Raw genomic sequence first — 20,249 nt, 5'->3', positions numbered from 1 at the left:
CTGAATATCTTGCAGCCACTAGAGGGAGCAAGTTACTGGGACAAAATTGAAATACTGGGACAACATTTCCAAATTTCTTTGGTGTGTCTTAGACCATTTGATATTAACCCCCATTTGACCCATTTTATCATCAAATCTTTGCACTTAGCGCACATTTGTCCAAGTGAAGTCATTCTGGATGTGGATCAGTGTCCCCCTTGGTAGTAGCAGCTCCAGGAATTTTCTCCAGAGGGGCAATGGGAGGGGGGTCAAAAATAGGAAAATATTGGACTTTTTCCCAAAAATAGTAGGATTTTTTCTGTGACTTTTTGTTATGACAAGGTGCCTTTTTCATTTTGGAAATTTTGCCTGGTAGGCCGCTGTATGCAACTTGTGGCTATTCCATTTGATATCCATACACTCTTTATGGAAGACATGACCTTAATCTCTCACACGGAGTGTTAATTTCAATTCAATTACCTGAATGTGTGACTCCATTTGAAGTCCCCCTGTGTGAGAGATTAAGTTCATGTCTTCAATCTGGCAAATACAAGTATGGATTTCAACTGGATTAGCTCAAGTCTTGTTTGGCTTGCTGTTGGCCCGTGGTTTAGTCTGTATGTAAAAAAGTTGCTGTTTGTCGGTGGGTGTGTCTAATGGGTGGGGGTGTGTGTGTGTGTGTGTCTGTCTGTCTGTCAAACCATTTCCCCTCATGTCATCATCACCCAGCTTTTGTAACATGGGCAGGTTTATACACACAGTTTTGAAATACATCCACCAATAAACCTATATATCCTTTGAATTATGTGTGTGTGTGCATAGCATTGCAAACATCATTGCCGTCAAAAGTATCACTTATAAGTTTCCTATAGTGAAGTACCATACGTCGTCTACGATATCTATCCCAACTACACTTATGTACATGTTTAAGGCTTTCCATTTCAAAAAGCCTAATCTATATCCATGCATTACAAAGTCTGATGCCGCTTTTTTTCCGATCATAATATAGAGTATCAAGACTGAAGGAGTGGTGAAGTGGCCTATTCACACACAAGTATCCTTCATACCTTTAAATTATTAAAAAATTGAAACACAGCAAAACAAAATTTATTCAGATATTTTTATGATTGCGCTTAACTTCTCTTGAGCTCAAATTTTCACAGTCTCTTGAGTCGTCAACATCCTTATGGGATCTCAGCAAGTACTCCAAAATTCATCAGCTCGTCTGGGCCCGGCGTTCTTTCCCCCGTGTGACACTACGTTAAGCTTAACATGGAAATTCAACGACAATGTCAATGGTTAAACCGAAAACCGTGAGTCCTTCTAGTTGTTGTAAGGACCTCTTGTCTGGAGTCGTAAGAGCTACTCAAACCAGCACTATCAAACCAGTCTGTTCCAACTCAACTTGAGAGAGAGAAGAGAGAAATAAAAAATCCACTTGTTTTCTCTCACTCTCTCTCTCTTATTCTACGAGTCCTTATGTTGAGGATGGCGGTCGCTCAGGTTATCAAAAAAAATGCAACTCTCGAGATCGTCTCGGGTTGATGCCTGTAAGCAAAGTCTAGCTACGAGGCAGTAAACCCAGATGGAGGTGGCCAGGGTAGCTAGACCTCCGTAGAGGTTTTTTTGGAGAGCTGGTACTTCTGTGTATAAGTATATAGGCAGCAACACTCAATATACTACTCTTGACTTATGGAGAGTAGTAGTACCACTCATTCTATCCAGCTCAAATTGTTGCTCCACTTTTTTTTCTGTCTCTCTTTTCTCTCTCTCTTAGTCTCTCAAGCTCTTTCGTCTTCTTGAGCTCAGTCTGGAGTGGAACAAGTAGTCGCTGAGAGTGTATATATATATTGAATGAATTCTTGTTCTTTTTATTCGGTTCTCATGCCATGATTTCTTCTGTTTGATGTGTCACAGTGCTCCTGGTGGATATGGAGGCGGTTATTCGTCGCAGCAACGCTTTCGTACCAGCAGGATAGATACCAAGGTAGCGGGGGCTACCAGAGCACCCCGACAAGGGGGTCATACGGCGGACAGCAAAGACGAACCGGTGGATATAATGAGAGATCACAGCAACAGTATGGAGGAAACCAACAACAACGCAGGGTAAGTTTTTACAATGTACAATATTTGTAGTAGCACCATTTTTGTCAGAATAGCGATGTTGCTGATCAAATTCAATTTTTGATATGAAAAGTATTAGGTGCTATTTTAGGCTGAAGATTCAGGGCCTCAATTTTCATATATTGACTGTTTTGAGCCCGACCGGTCTAAGGTTATAACCTACTCTCTATGAAACTGCCTGTGCGGCAGATGTACATGTCTCTTTGTACATGAGATAGGTGGCTGAATGTCCCCTACATAGGAAGGGGCACTCTCATGGTTTACCCAATTCTAAATGTTACATGAGGGATGAAGCTGATGTCTAAAATTAATTTATAGATTTGGTCGATTACAATTTGTCCTTTCCTCAGCTAATAATACCTCGGCAAATTGCCACCGCTGGAGGTTACAAACCTAGAACCACATAATAGCAGAGGCAAATACTCTAACCTCCATGACCTCTGTATATCTCTCTCTGTCTCTGAAAGAGTTGCTGAATCCATAATTTGGTAGCCCAATTGGGCTAATTTGAAGATTTTCTCAGTGACTTTCTAAAATTTCCTGTCCCATAGAAACAAATGGGTAAGAATAATAATCGGGTGACTTTTCAACATTGGCTCCTGAGACAACTGTTAGTGTCCTGTCCCATAGAAACCAAAGGTTAAGAGAAAAATTGGGCGACTTTCTGATTATTTGACCCGCGATTCAGGCTAATATTTGTAACACTTGATATCACTACAAACTATAGTCTCAAAATGATTAGTACCAGGGCTCTGACTGTGTGTGGCTGGTTACCAATTGCATGCTATGGAGTCTGCATAAAACAAGCTGCTGGGAATCAGAAATTTGACATACGTATGGGGGCTACCATCTTGGTAAATGGGTGCTAAAGAGTATAGCATTTAGTGCAATGCACATGACCTTTTTTCCATGATATGTAATGGCAGGGTATTTGCTGCTTTACATAGATGCCCCAAATGAATGTTCAAAGACATATTTTACAAGTTTTAGACAAATTCGTAAATACGTAATTATGCAATTTAAAACATACTTTCTTGCAATTAAATTATATTTTTGAAAAGTATACTTGCGGAATTTTATATATGTGAAATGTTCAAGGAAAATGAGTCGGATGTCACTAATATTGTTTTTGAGATATTGGCAAAAACAGTGTTCAAATTTTGTTTTATATTGTTTTCAGCAATTGATAAATTGCTCATAACTCGGTAATCTGATGTATGATTTTGTTGGGGTTTGCATCAAAATGTAGCATTTGTAAACTGCCAGAAAATGATGTAAAAAAGTTTTAATTGAAAATTGCCGACATGTGACTCATTCCCTTGATCATGTCACATGTATCTAATGGGGAATAATCCGTGGACTTTTCTATTGTATCTATTTCCATGGACTATGATACATACCGATTTTTATAAACGCCCCTGGGGCTCAAAAAGTGGGGCTTGAATTGAAATTCAACATGGCGGCGCCCATACAGGAAGCACATGTTATAGGAAAATATTACCAAATTAGATCTGTAAGTGTATTTTTATGCAAGAATGTGATGTAATATGAACATTCTACTATAATGTGATGATGAATTGGATGGAAATGTCATTAGAATAGGAGTTGTCCATCAATTGTGTGATGCTTACTTATGATGCTTACATGCTATGGCTTGGAAATTTTATGCATTTTGATCATGTTTTCTTTGAAAAAAGATGGGGGAGCATTTAATAGAAGGTAGCGTTTAATAGAGTCAATATGGTAGATGCATCCCAACATATGAAGACAATGTGCCTGTATACTCCTAGAATGGCATTTAATGTGTTGGACATTCGCTATATTAGCTGTATTTTCGCACACAAGGGTACTGTGATTAATGGTGTTTTGTCTGCTGTTTTGACCCCCTAGCTTACTGAATAAATACCGCTGAATAAATACTGCACATAGTTTTCCGAAATTTTTCGATCTTGATTTTAAATAGTCTATTAAACAAGCAAAGATCATGTTTATTTTCCTAAGTTGTGGGATATGAGGGGAGAGTAAAATTGGGGGGGCAAGGTTTTTTGGCAAGCCTATAGGGTGAGGGGGCAAGCAATTTTTGGCACACATTCATGGGGCACCTTTTAAATAAAACACTCTAAAAATTCAAAAAGGAAAACATTACGGAAACGCTTAAATATGTAAATATTCCTGCTCGCAACATATATCTAGACCATTTAAGGCTTGCAAATTGGGATCCAAATAATTTGGCATGTGCAAAAGGGGGGGGGGCAAAGATTTTGGCAGGCCAAGAGGGGGGGGGCAAGCGATTTTTGGCAGACTGAGAGGAGTAGCAAGCAATTTTTTCACACCATTTGGAAATTTTACCCCTGCTCATGAAACAATTGTTGACATTATTTGCATAATTACAGGAAGGTCACTGGTACATTTACGTGTATGGTTGTGCACTGGTACACAGGGTCTTAGCTAGGATTTATCAAGTGCCCATCATTTGCACAAAACTGACTGTTCAAAATCTGACCCTGAAACATAAACCTGACCTCTGCCCCTTCTGGGGGTTCAGTCAGTTCAAATATTTATTATTATATACCTCATAAAAGTTAAAATTGCAGTCATTGAATTAGCTATGCCCTCCTTTTTAAGAATTAAGTAAAAATTGAACTATTCCTCGGGCAATAGTCTTTTAAAAAGACTATCCCCCGGGCATAGTCATTTTCACATCATCGGTGTGCGTCCCGATCAAACTCTACGCGCGCGATGGCGTGTTCACATTACGCACGCGGCGCCAACGCGCTGCCTGCTAGTTGCGGTGACGCGATCGGTTCATAACGAAAAACTTTCTTTGTAAATTTTACCATGGCCTATGAACAATAAAATAGGCCTTTTAACCAATCAGATGACAAAAATCTATATTAATGAGGTATATAAAACAAATATTGACTGCTTTATTTGGGTCATGGTTAACATTATAGGCCCAGGGTGATCTCAAAACTATGCTATGACCATAGCATGGTTTTGAGATCACCTTGGGCCTATAATTTTAACCATGACCCAAATAAAGCAGTCAATATTTGTATACTATAGCCTTCATTTATTATTTTGTCTTGTTTTGAGTTCACATAACTTAAATATTCAAATATTATTTTTAGAATTTATCATATGTCACTGCCATTCATTATGCCAGTCCCAGGAGCAATCTGCCCGTCCAAAATGAAGGGTGGGCGGGTGTTTATCTAACACCCTGCTGGTATGCACACGGATGTGGAATCCTGTCGGTTTCTATCAGGGTCACCCCCAGCATTCTTCTTCTTTTTGTGGGTAATAGTAGGCAAATGCGAGAGGAAGGCTATTCATCCACCCCCATGGAAGAGACGACCTTCAAAATGGGGGTTGCCTGAATGGGTAACTCGAACATTTGAAATCTACATCCCGTATGTGGGAGATTAAGGTCATGTCTTAAAGCCTTAATGTACGATCTTTTTTCAGAATATACCTTTATTTTTTTCAAAACCGATTTTTTGGCAAATTTGTAATAATTACACATGTTCCAACTTAAATCCATGAGCAAACTGTTAAATTCGCCCTATTTGCAGTAAAACGGGATGATTTTCTGTTGGTCCAACATATTATCATAATTTATAGATTATGATAATATGTCAGAACGATCATAAATCGTAGTCTCCTCTGAAGCCAGTTTGGAGGGCGTGGAGACTAACTCTGAGGCCGCACTTTCGCCGTCCTAATCCAAATATTGCGAGATATTTCAAGTGATAGAGAAGTTTATGATGTTGTTTCTTTGCAAATTCCCAATGTTTTTCGCGTCCCAATGTATTGGGAACTTTCATAATGATTGCATTATCATTTTGGAAGAAAAAAAGAAAAATCTAACAATTAAAAATAATCGTACATTAAGGCTTTAAATAGGGGATGTATGTATTTCAACTGGAATAGCCCATACAACTATAATGCAGACTTTTTGACATCAGTAGAAACAATCTTTATGGAAAGGTGTTTTCTTTTTCTTTTTTAACAAATGATTTTGGATTTTATGTCAGATTTAAGCTTTTTTATGACTTTTCTGTAATTTTCAACAATCATACCTTCAAAGAGGCGTGGTCCAATTGTTCATGTTTTGTTTAGATTGAGACCTACTATTAAAACAATATGTTTCCAAATTTTGAGTTGCATTGCTGCAGCAGTTTTGATATGAGAAGCCGAAATGTGTTTAACAGTGCCCCATAGGCTAGTACATACACTTCCGGTTCGGAAACCACAAATCAGTATCTTTTTGTTCACACAATTTAAACGAAGCATCTCTCTGGCGTTAATGAGAAAATGGGGTAATGAGAAAAATATGAGCTTTCTTCTGATAATAAAATCTCAGTTAAATGAATAAAAATGGGGGATGATCGGGTCATGGACCTTTAATCAAAGCAAACATATGAGATCCTTTTTCCTGCAAATTGCTGCTATAACTATAATTATACCAGGGTCATGACACCCGTATTCAACCCCTGTATAAAAAGTGAAGTCACTTCACAGCAGTTTGATTGACAGTTGCTAAGGAGTTTGGTACACCTAGTAACACTTAGCCTAAAAGTTTATGTACATGTGTTCAACTCAATGTTGTGTGTACTACTTCAATAGTGAAACTGAAACAGACTTAGCCTGTAGTTTGATTGACAGTTGCTGGGCAGTTTGGTATACCAAACTTTTCCAAGATGGTGCACATTGACTGTCATTAATTCGAACCCTTTCCAGCAAAAAAAACAGCTTATTTAGCCAAAGTCAACATAGGGGCATCGGTTTGAATATTTTCCTAGCATATTGAGCTAAAACCTCAGCTACTTGGTTTTTCAAAATATGATACTGCTCAACTTACCGTACTTTTCCTGACCAGACAGTCCATGCCAAAATTGTTACTACACCTTTACATTTCATCTAATCTCTTTTTGATGTCTGTCATTTTGAACATCACACTTGAAAGATGTATGCTATGTAGAAACTTTATTTTGCAATTTCATAATTTGCATATTATTAGCATATTTGCAAGAAAAAACATGAAAATCAATAAATTAAGCATGTAGGCCATTTGTTATGACTTGATGAATTTTTTGGATGACCTATATTTTCTTCGAATATTTATAAAAATTTCTTAATTTAGGTATAATACAGTGCAGAAAAAGATGTCAAAAAATCTGTTAAACAGATTTCCAATAAATTGTTCCATTTTCCATTTTGGGTTAAATACTCAATTTTCATGCGCGGAATATTTGAAACATAAAATGAAAACATGTCCATTGCACTTTTTCCTCGAGATATACTATAATATCAAGGTTACGGATATATTATAATCCCTTCTTATCTTCACTGATCCATCAGATACCTATTGTTATGAATGATCAATGTAAAGGTTCAGAACTGGGCTACTAATGGTCTGTCAAGTATCTATAGTTATTTTCATGACTGTGTCAACTCAAAAATCATGAAAGGTCGAATGTAGGAAAAGTATGATCAGTTGAGCTGTAGTAATGGAAAGAAATGGCCAAATGTTTGTCATTTTCTGCCATTGAGATTTTTTTTGCAGAACGACCAAAATATGCATCACCTCTTCTACAGATCAATCTCTTACACAGGACATACTACCACATGTATGATCGCACATTGAGTGTGTGATTGACTTCATTTGCGCAAACGTGTGGCTCATCCAAACCTGGAAACAAGCAGGCGCCGAGCGATTTTTACCCTACGGTTACTGAGTTTTAACGCCTGGATCCAACCAAAATTACACGCCCAGGCGCCAGAGAAAATCTGTATTTTGCGCCAGGTATCAGTGCTCAGGAAATGGCCCAGTAAAACTTCGTCAGGCAAGTTCATTTCCGCTCAAAATATTAGCCATTTCCAATGTATTTTCAACAAAATGCAGTGCCAAAACTTATCTTTTACCTAATATTTCACCAATTTTCCTTGATATTTGCCCTCAGGGCTCATAATTTTGGCAGTATTTTGCCTTGTTTTCAGGTTAGGTGATCACCACGATCGCTAAACATGAAGGCGGCCATCTTGAATTTTGGCGACATTGTTTCTAGATATTTAAAATTTTCCTAAAATCACGAAATAAAAGGCCAAATTGAATAAAATAAAAAATGAATTAAAAAAAAAATGAATAAAATAAAATAAAATAAAATAAAATAAAATAAAATAAAATAAAATAAAATAAAATAAAATAAATTAATAAAATAAAATAAAATAAAATAAAATTAGAAAATAAAATAAAATAAGTAAAAAAAAATAATAAAATAAGACTCAACTGGTCTGTTCAGATATAATAACATTCATTGTATAACTTGTTATTTGTTAACTTGTGACAATAATTAATAATATAATAAGTTAAATAACAAATAACATGGATCTAAAAGTCTCAGGTGAGCATCGAAAGCTGTAGAAATAACAAAAATAAGCATTTTGATAAGTAAAAAAAATAATAAAATAAGACTCAACTGGTCTGTTCAGATATAATAACATTCATTGTATAACTTGTTATTTGTTAACTTGTGACAATAATTAATAATATAATAAGTTAAATAACAAATAACATGGATCTAAAAGTCTCAGGTGAGCATCGAAAGCTGTAGAAATAACAAAAATAAGCATTTTGATACTTTAAGAAAAATGACTCCTGGCTCTTTGAAAATGGCTCCTGGTTCACTAGAAAATTACAGGACCAGGAGCCGCTTTTCCAAATGTTTGGCTCCTGGTTCAGACCGACTTATTTCCAGGCCTGGGCTTATCATATAGTAAATTATTACTCGAGAATCCTTGATTATACTGTCACTCTGATCATGTCTTCACTGTGTTTTCCCCAGTTCGTTCTTGCTGTAACTGATGCATCATGCATACCCTATCAGCCCCAGTCATTTCTTGCTGTAACTGATGCATCATGCATACCCTATCAGCCCCAGTCATTTCTTGCTGTAACTGATGCATCATGCATACCCTATCAGCCCCAGTCATTTCTTGCTGTAACTGATGCATCATGCATACCCTATCAACCCCAGTCATTTCAGCCAAGATAGATAAATCAGCATATAATTTTGTCAGTGGGTGTGGGTTAGCTTGTAAGCGCTACATTTCATTGGTTTCTGGATGTCATTTATGAGGCGATAGAGGAGAGTGCCCACGTCAATGCGGAACACATCTACCGAAGCACGCATATATGTAGCACGTTGTAGGTGTAGACCTTGTGCTAATATGAGCACATGATACAGTACGAGCAATAGAAGTTGTAAACAAGTTTTGTTCATTTTAGAATAGAGGAGTTTTCATAGCGGTAATTTAATTTTGCTAAATAAAATCTTTAGTTATTGTACTAATATTTAGCTGACTAGGAATGAGAATAAACATTATGAATTTTGTTTGTACCATCCTCGATCGTGTCATAGAGGATAGGCTGTCAATCCAATAGTTTATTTTTGTGGAAACTGACGCAAAATTAGCACGGCAGGTGTAATTAACAGAAAAACAGAAATCGTAGACATCTTAAAAGTTGCAAAATGCCTATCCCCAAAACATGTTCCAAATAATTAACTCTGCCAATACTCTGAATGTGACAACTCACTACATTTTAACTCTCCAAAAGTACAAACATTTCCAATACATTAACAACAATCCCCTTCTATCATAATTCTCTGTTAGGAAGGTAACTACATAACTCCATTGCTAATTGTATGCAACTCTCCAAATGACAACTTTTCAAATTTCTACCATTTCTGTTTCTCCGTACAACTTTTTTTACATGTTCCGTGTAGCAGCAAGCGTATGCTTTCTAATTCTATTCAACTCAAGGCACGACTCATTACATCGTTGAATAATATAGAACGGCATACATGCAGTTGGGCACAGCACGTACACCAAGTGTGCTATGCGTGTTATATGACTGGCTTGTGCTTTAGTGAATTTCCATCTTTTGGTGTAGTGATGTTCATGTTTTTACTAGCTTTTGAAATGAACCGACTTTTATTTTTCAGTCATCGATATATTGAGTCATTTGGTGCAACAAAAATGTTCATTATGTGGCAGTGTAAAACATCATCATCAGTGTTTGTTTCTTGTTAAACCCCTCCCCCATACACACACACACACCCTCTGTTTGTAAATCCTAGAGGACACACACATCTGATTTCAATCGATACCCCATGGACCGCACACACCCGACAGCATCCTATCGAACCGTGACCTGTCCTGAACCCCCTCAACGTGGACCACTTTTCAATGCATTGTTGTCCTGATTATAGCCAGCAACCACAGTTGCAGGTGTGTCCACATTTGTGATGTATGTATCTTAATATAGGTCCATGTTTGCAGGTAATTACAAACTCACCCCCCACACACACACACACACACACTTGATAGTCACCTTTACCCCCTCTAAATACTTCTGGTTATGCCATTACTGTAGTTTTAACCAGTTTATAGGCCAGTTTATTCTGAAATGCAGGCTTGCACAGATTGGCTGCCAAAATCAATCTATTTTTTTTTCAACTTATGTTTGAAATGGCTACACATACCATAAAATGGGGTAACATTGACTTGCAGGGTTAAATTTAGCAGGTCACTTTTTTGCAAGTTCAACTCTATAGAAATTGATCAGAAATTCTTCCATTTTAAGATTCCAACAAAACATAATATTCCAACAAAACTTGAGGGCATGATTTCACAATAATTGCCTACAAAAGTGCCTGAAAATTTCAAATATTATGGCGGACAGCTTCTCCTCTCTTACCACCGCATGTCAGATGAAGTACACAGCTAAAATATGCATTACCCAAGAACTTATTACGCATATCATATGTTGCTCAGCCTCCGTTAATTGCTGCAGTCTCTGACCCTACACACATGCCCCCAACAAGCCCAATCAACACAGGGTAGATGAGGCAGTGAACAGTAGCCTCAGAGTAGCAGGTAAACCATGGTTGCAAACCTATCATGCAATGTCACATGGACTGGAAATGCAATGCAAGTGATACAGTATTTCAGTAACCTGGATTTCTTCATAAAGCTAACTAAAATCATTGCCATGTCAAAGCAGGACACTTAAACTATTGTAGGCAGTGGCATTTTACCTCCAAAATTAGGCATTGATTTTAATCACGACCCGCCCCATCAGAAAATCAAAGAAAGTCCCTCTTTTTGAAGCAAATCATGCAAAATTTTGCCCTCCACTCTCCCTCTGCCCCTCCCCTCTCCCTCTGCCCCACCCACCCCAACAAATCCTTTTTTCCCACTGATTGTAAGCAAATGTTCATGCACAAAACAAACTGAGAATTGCTTGATTTCTGTTGCTTTGCAATTTAAAAAGCTTCCTCTGATCATTGGTAATTGGCTATTAGCAATGGCCAGTGTGATAACAACTAGGCCAGTACAGACAGTTTAATATAATGTTAATTATTACTACTAAGTGTGCTCAATGCTTAAATCAAGAGTTTGTAAAAGTAGGGGGTTGTTGTTTAATGGAGAAATTAGAATTCTTGCCATGCATGAATAAAAAATAAAAGACTCGATAAGCAAGATTTAAAGCAGATTTAGGTATTAAACAAAGTAAACATCATTTCTACTTTAAAAGAAATAGATAAAACACCAACACAGTTTTGCAGATTTGATTTTAGATTATTATTCGGCTATTCCATTTAAAATCCACACTACTCCTGTAGAAGATTTAGGGAATATCTTCCGCAGGGGGAGTATAAATTTCAAATGAAATGAACACATTAAGCAGTTCATACACCCTCTGAGAAAAATTCAACCATGACCTTCCACAGAGGGAGGGTGAGTTTCAATTAATGGGGTACTACACCCCTGCCCAATTTTGTGCCTATTTTTGCATTTTTCTCAAAAATGATAGCGCATTGATGACAAGTAAGATATGTATATTATAGGGGCAAGGACTACAACTACTGCACTGAATATTTTATTTCAGTACGGACAACAATTGTGGAGTTACAGTCGAAAATGAGGGAAAACCCCTATTTGATCAATAAATCAATAAGTACTTGCCTTGAGTTGCTGAATTTTCAGTGCAGTAGTTGTAGTCCTTGCCCCTATAATATACATATTTTACTTGTCACCAATGCGCTATAAATTTTGAGAAAAATGCAAAAATAGGCACACAATTGGACAGGGGTGTAGTACCCCCTTAAAGTTGATTAATGTGTTCATTCTATTTGAAATTCATACGCCCCCTGTGGAAGATCAGGGAGAGTGTTGATTTTAAATGGAATAGAGATTTTGACAATGAGATACTGTATTTACACAGCAAATACAAAATGTTTTACAGAAACAGTTTTATTGTCGGATTATATAAAGAACATATTAAGGTTATTAATTATTTTAAACTGTTGTGATTTGGTAGTTCCCAGCATCTTACGAATGGTAGCGAGCTTTGGCAAAAACTGCATTGCTCAATTCATAGCGAGCGTGTAGAAGAATTAAAATATCACAGATATACTTTTAAAGGTGCTGTGGTTCTTGAGTTACGTTGTAAAGAGGGCTGAAACAACAACACTTTTGTAAAAGCGTATATAACTAATTAACAACAATAAATTAAGCAAGTTTGCAAAGTATACGATTTGTAGAATGAACTTTTGCAAAACATCAAGGTGTTAATTTTCACTAATATATTGATCTAGATAATGAAAATCGATTTTTAGGTTGCTTCGACCAACAATACCTCGTCTACCCTTAAATCTTTGAATAATGTTCCAAAAACATTTTTGGAAAACTTGACTTGGATAATTAGGTTATCCGAAGGAAAAGACCTAATGGCATCTAGTCTGTGTTAAAGACCATGTACTTTTATTACCTATAGGGAGATAAACTACTGGGAACTACACACTCTTGGAAACCATAGTGGCTAGTTCTAACTACTCGATGTCGCGGCTGCGCTGCCACCACCCCCCACCCCACTCAATCACGAGTAGTCTTTGACAAAGACTAAATGGGATCATGAATTGTGTGTCCATACATGTGTTTTTGTCCATCAACAATTATGTAAGGCTTTTGAAGAACATGAACAGTTCACATCCAATTGCAACCATTATTATGTTTTGATGAATCTAAGTGTGTGAAAATATTGGATCCAAAACATAATAATGCTGAAATGGGATGTTTATGCCCAATATTTATTGGTCTCGCTATGAGTTTTAAAATATTGGACATGTCTCATCCAATATTTTCAAACTCATAGCGAGACCAATAAATATGGGCTCAATCGATCCAATTTTATATCAAACTTGAGCCAAAGCTTTCATGTAATCTTGGTGTTCAAGGTCACATACTACAGGTAAAAGGTCATTTCAGGTAAACTTGTAAAATTGGCTGAAAATGGAGAAAAAAAAAGGGTTTTCACAAAAATGGAAAAAAAAATTTTCACATGAATCACCACCCATATCTGCGGATGACCTATCTGGGCCACTGTCCTGTTATTTCTGACCTACATATATTGGGGACCCTGCAGAAGAAATTGACAGTTGTACTCTTCCCTTCATGCTATGAATTTGATTTACTGAACAAGTAGTCTTTTTATCGTTTTGGTTATTTGTTTTTTTTCTTCTACTTTTTCTTTTCTTTTCATCTTCTTTTCAACCATTAACACTTTCTACCAAACAAGTATTAGTCTTTAGGAAATGTAGATTTTTCCATAATATCTATGAATTTCATTATTTTTGAAGGTGAATTTTGAACGAAAAAATACATTTGGCATGATGGTAGTGTAAATAGCAAAAACACATGACAGTAAGCTCTACAACTAAAATATTTACACAGTATATTTGCATATTCATATTTACATATGTTTGCATATATATTCATATGTGTCCTAACCCTATGATGCTGAACACAGATTACAAAGGTCATTTTGAAAATATCAGTTGTCAAAATAATTTCTGATTTGTTTTCTTTATTTCAAATGCATTGCAATTGGCCTGATTATAATGAAGTACAGTATCTTGTACTGGGTTTTGCTTGGCTTGCATTTTGTTTCCAGGAATTTAAAAAATGGCGTAATTTTATGATAAAAATACATACCTTTGTGCAATGCGCTAAGATAACATCAACAGACTTAGTGCTGAATATTCTACAGTAAATTAGCAGACAAATAATAAGAAAAAAAGAGATCTGCATTTAAAATTCTCAACGATATCTGTTAAGCCACGAGGTGCTAAACTCGTCATTCAGGGCGGCAAATTCGTTGTAATAATAAATTAAAGAAACACGCAAAATAATTCACGAAAGTGCCACACTAAATGGAGCAGAAAACAGCTCATGCATGCTGATGAAGCAAAAGCCCAGGGTATCGTGGGTACTTGTCGTCATGACGATGTCTTGGATGACAACTCAAGTGCTCAGCAATAACAGTTCTGGAGAAGCTAGAAAAGAAAAAAAGTTATGAATAATTCCGCGCAGAGATTCGGCGGCAAACGACGGGCGTCGCTGCATCAAGTTTCTGCAAACCCGAGGCCTGGCCTAGCGGAGACACAGTCTCAAGTACTTCTTTGCATACTTGAGGTTGCTATGGTAACTAGAGGCCTAGTAAAGGGATTTTTTTTTTTAGTTGCTAGTTCTACTTGATAGCAAATGATAATGTTGTGAAGTGGATTTGATCGACCGTGGATGCGAGCTTGTCATTTTTAACCCTCACTTAGGGTTTTGCTAAACCCAAAAACAACATCAGGTATCAAAACTGTAATTAACTCAAATTTCGACCATACGATAAATTAATGATTATTAAGGATTTCATTGAAGATGTACAAACATGTATAGTATTGGTACAGTGCTTCTTGAGATTTTTTTTTAAATCAATAACAAACCGGAATATTTGAAGAGTTTAAATGCAAAATTTGATATATATATATCCATCCATTCCAAGGCTGCCGTGTGTTTTGTGGGTTTCTAGTGCCGACTGACTGCAGACGACAAGTTTCAATTTTTTTTTGATTAAAAATTTTAAGAATATTAAATCTTCATGACCATATTTGAAATCAGCATGAAAAATGCATTAAAATGAGTACAAACAAGCGTAGTATTGGTTTAGCGGGTTTTGAGATAGCTCATTGAAACTTTAAAGAAAATATCTCAAACTTGGACTTTTTATGTTGAAGCCTATGGCTAGCATGCAGAGTATTAATGTTGTTATTTTATGGTTAACCCTATGAGAACTACCTGCTGATTGGCCAAAATGAATATTGTGTCCAATTTTGAACCAATCAAGGAGGGTATTAATAAGATCATCTTCAAATGCAAGTTTGACCATAAATAGTTTAAAGCCTAGTCAACCAATCAGAAATGCTGTTAGATGACCAATAGTGCCTAGGGGGGGGTTAAGAGATACCTTTGTAACGGTGATATCCTTAATAATATTTGAACTTTACAAGATTTCTGATTGGCCTATTATGCAAAATATTCATACAATTGACCAACAAAATTACAGCTTCTAAATGTTTAAGCTTATTCTTTAGCCCAACCACCATTACCATGTTGCTGATTGGCTCAATATATCATAATAGTCTTCTTGTAACCAATCAGCAGGTAGTACTCATTGGGTTAACATACGGCAGCACATGTCATATGTCTAGTTTTGAACCCAAACACATCATTTTAGAACAGTGAAGTTGTTCATGGTAGCAAAGTATTAATGCAGAGAATAACAGGAGTAAACCAAGAAGATGGCTTGGGTTGAAGTGGCTCCTCTTCAAAACAGTATGACATTGAAAAGCTGACAAAAAATACGACTGGTTGATAAAATGTGCATCAGTTCTTGGCAACTGACAAAAATTGATAATTAGAGAGCTGACAAGTTGTAACAGGGTGTAAAATGAAGATTAAAGACTTGTATTTGAGGCTGATCAATTTATATCAAATTTATCTTTTCAGTACCTACAGCTAACCTATATACCTATATTACAGATAGTTTTGTGCATTTGTGTCAAACTTGAGCAAAATACCGTAAGATGATAACGTAGAACTTGTAACATGGCATACCAATTAAAGGTGCATGACTAGATTGTGGTCCGAATATAATGCCACCTTTAATAATCAAACAGTTTGACTTCAAGCTATTGAGCGTGTGTTATGGAAAATTGTGCACAATATGTTATTTCGCATATCCTGTTTCTGACCAGACATCTTTTTCTCATTTTTCTGGCAATCTTGCCCCAAAATTTGTCCAGATAAATTGAAAAATATTGAGTCAAACTGTTTGATTGGGCTATTCCATTTAAAATCCACACTACCCCTCTAGAAGATTTTGGAAATGTCTTATACAGGGGGAGTATGTTTTTCAAATGTAATTGGTCAGGGTTAATCATTTTGAAACCCATACTCACCCTGTATTATGGCTTTGCCTATATCTTCCATAACTAGAATGAGTATTTCAAATGGAATTTACCCAAATGTCTATTCTATTTGAAACTTATACTCCCTCTGTGGAAAACTTTAGTGAAATCGTCCACAGGGGTAGTGTGGATTTTTAATGAAATAGCCCGATTTGTGTTTACTACCGTATTATTGAGGCCCATCACTCAGATATTCTTAATTCAAGTTTTGACATAAATTGCTGCAGCGAATTGGATTGTAGAAGCAAGAACTTGTATCACAGTAGCCCATAGAATGGTACATGACTTCCATGGATGGTAACCATCAAACTATTTCTATGATATGTTTATACTGCCTAAATAAAACATATTGCAGGCCTAAAATTTCACTGGGGTTATAAGGAAAATATGAGCTTTCACCTTATACCCAAATCTACATTTTTGATGGGGGATGAGGCTGTCAAGCACCTTTAATTAATATTTTATCTAACTATCAGTGCATTTATGTCAAAATTTGAAGTGCTATAAATAGGCAAAATTAAGATATCAGCCTATGCTAGGTGACTTAGTGTAAAACTTAAATAGTCCTACAATATTGATGTCATAATATATCTTCCCGCAAGAAATATTGTAACTATTGTCACTATTATAACGGTTTTATTTGGTAACAATCTGATTTTTAACATGAGAAGCACACTCTCTTGTGATTCCCAGGGGGAAAATATTGTATGTCTTTCATCATGCCTGTTGTGTGAACTTTTTCATGGATACTTAATTTTAATCTGAATTCTCTATGTTGCTGTGTTTTTTCTGTGGATAATGTGAAGTATTCAAATTGTATCAGGCAAGTTTGTGTAAGACACATGCCTAATTAAGTAGAGATATGCACGGGATGCCCCAGTTAGCAATATATGGGTACTGGATTTCCCTACCGGAAGTCATGTTGACCCAAGTTCCTTCCCACAATGCAATAAGCATATTGCATAACCCTGCATATCAAAAGAAGATGGATCAACCTCTGAGCTGTATCTATTGTTATGCAATACACCTATTACCTTGTGGGACGGAATGTCGGTCAAACTGACTTTTGGTCGAGAAACCCTGGATCCATGTATTCCACTCGTCCTTTTTGATACTGACAACATTTTAAGCAATATTAGCAGTTAGTTAAAATCCCAGTTGTTTGAGGAACTTTAACTTGGAATTCAACCTGTGTTCTTTTTAAAAATAATTAGGAGTGTGCACCTGCAGAGAGGATACCTTACACTTCCCACAATACATTTCTTCTATTTCAGTTTTCTGTACTAATATGATATCCAGTGCAACATGGGTCGATAGTGACAAAAAGTGACCCCAATGAACAGAGCACATCCAGATCTTGCAAATATAGCCAGTCTATGCTCAACTTGAAAACAAATGGAACCTGTTCAAAGTAATAGGAGTGTCATTTAATTCATTGTGGTGTTGCATCGTGTTGTAAAGGATTCTGGGAAGGGTAAGATATTTTCCCTGGTACACCTGGAACAGGTTGTTGGTTTGAATTGTTTGTCTGTGTCTTTGTCTGCCTCTGTCGTGTCTAATCTTGTCATGTCCATATCGCTCTCTTCCCCCACCCCTTACCCCCTTGTTAATGCAAGTAGATTCAGACATATAAGGAGGTGATTTCATTGAATATTCCACACACATGAATCGCTCATTTTGTATGGAATGCTCAATAGAAAATAAATACAGCCAATGACGTCCCAGCGGGCTCCTTAAGCGACACACATATGGACGTCATCATTGGCTAGTCTGATTCTGCGGCTTTCTTTAGTCACACTAGGTAAAAACACATTATTCTGTGTTATTTCTGGCCTAAAAACTAAGATAATATATATATTTCAAGAATTTCTTTTACATCAGGTACTAGCCCTTCAAAAATGCTTACATTTTAATGCAAACCCCATGAAGTTTCTGGTTTACAGGTTATAGGCAATTACATGTGATAAGTTAATAAAAAACAATAATTTAACTAGAGAATATGAGCAACATTTTTGCCTATAAACTCAAAATCAATATAGTAACATTAGATTCATTCCCCTGATTTTGTCATGTTTGTGCATGGCTGGGTAGAATACCAGGCACCTCTTTGTTTTCCTAAATAAAGAAATGATGTTACGATTGCTACTTCATCAATATGGAGATCAGCAGTAGCCAGATACTTCATCAATACTGATATCAGCAGTAGATAGCTACTTCATCAATACGGATATCATCAGTAGATAGCTACTTCATCAATACGGATATCATCAGTAGATAGCTACTTCATCAATAATGATATCAGCAGTAGATAGCTACTTCATCAATGCTGTTATCAGCTGTAGATAGCTGCTTCATCAATATTGATATCAGCAGTAGATAGCTACTTTATCAATGCTGTTATCAGCTGTAGATAGCTGTTTCATCAATATTGATATCAGCAGTAGATAGCTACTCCGTCAATACTGATATCAGTAGAAGATAGCTACTTCATCAATGCTGTTATCAGTATCATCAGTAGATAGATACTTCATCAATACAGATATCATCAGTAGATAGCTACTTTATCAATAATGATATCAGCAGTAGATAGCTACTTCATCAATGCTGTTATCAGATGTAGATAGCTGCTTCATCAATATTGATATCAGCAGTAGATAGCTACTTCATCAATGCTCTTATCAGCTGTAGATAGCTGTTTCATCAATATTGATATCAGCAGTAGATAGCTACTCTGTCAATACTGATATCAGTAGAAGATAGCTACTTCATCAATGCTGTTATCAGCAGTAGATAGCTACTTAATCAATATTGATATCAGCAACTTCACCAATACTGATATCAGCAGTAGATAGCTACGTTATCAATGTTGTTATTAGCAGTAGATTGCTACTTCATCAATACTGATATCAGCAGTAGATAGCTACTTCATCAATGTTGTTATCAGCTGTAGATAGCTGCTTCATCAATACTGATATAAGCAGTAGATGGCTACTTCATCAATACTGTTATCAGCAGGTGATAGCTACTTCACCAATACTGATATCAGCTGTAGATAACTACTTCATCTATGTTGCTATCTGCAGTAGATAGCTACTTCATCAATACAGATATCAGCAGTAGATAGCTACTTCAACAATACTGATATCAACAGTAGATAGCTACTTCATCATGTTACGAGTCGTACTTGACTCAAGGCCAAAATCACCTTTTACCCGAACTCACACGAATGCACAACACAAATACACTGTTTGTTTAAGCTAACAAAAACCAAGTCTTTAATTGAAAGCAAGTTTTGTTTGGTACAATATAATGACAACAAATGCACATATACACTAATCAAATATAATCACTCTTTATCTAGTTTGTACTTAGCCAGCATTCTTCTTCTTGGCGATCATAAAGTTCCTGCAATGTTCTGGACGACTGATGTAATATATCCTTATTCACTTGTCCTGCGAAAATCAGCTAAGTCCAGTGAACACTTGAGTTTATGAATATCCTTGCGTATGAAATCCTCACACAAAAATGGCGTTGCTTTCTCCTTGCGTTGCTTTCTCCTCCAAACTTAACTCCTTGCGCTGCTTGCTCCAAACTCAACTCCTTGCGCTGATTTCTCCCAACTTGGTGCTATTTCCACCTTTCACACAATATCTTCAGGAAGCAGGACTGCGATGCAGTTGTCCCCACTTGTATTGACAGTTGCGTTGAATCAAAACACCAGACTTCAGCAAGTCGACAGAAGAATATATTTTCCTTTCTTGGAAGAAGTACGTTCTT

General features: G+C 36.5%; 1 protein-coding gene across 1 annotated transcript in view; it reads left to right on the top strand.

Annotated features, from left to right (window-relative positions):
* LOC140145814 (5'-3' exoribonuclease 2-like) overlaps positions 1-20,249 on the top strand; it is a 119,648-nt gene that overhangs the window by 82,863 nt on the left and 16,536 nt on the right. The window contains exon 30 of the mRNA XM_072167493.1: positions 1,897-2,085. Within this exon, the coding sequence (XP_072023594.1) occupies positions 1,897-2,085 (189 nt within the window). The remainder of the gene's footprint in view (positions 1-1,896; positions 2,086-20,249) is intronic.

Source organism: Amphiura filiformis, chromosome 2, assembly GCF_039555335.1.
Source record: "Amphiura filiformis chromosome 2, Afil_fr2py, whole genome shotgun sequence".
In the NCBI taxonomy this organism is placed as follows: domain Eukaryota; kingdom Metazoa; phylum Echinodermata; class Ophiuroidea; order Amphilepidida; family Amphiuridae; genus Amphiura; species Amphiura filiformis.
This window is presented reverse-complemented; position numbering and strand designations above follow the sequence as displayed.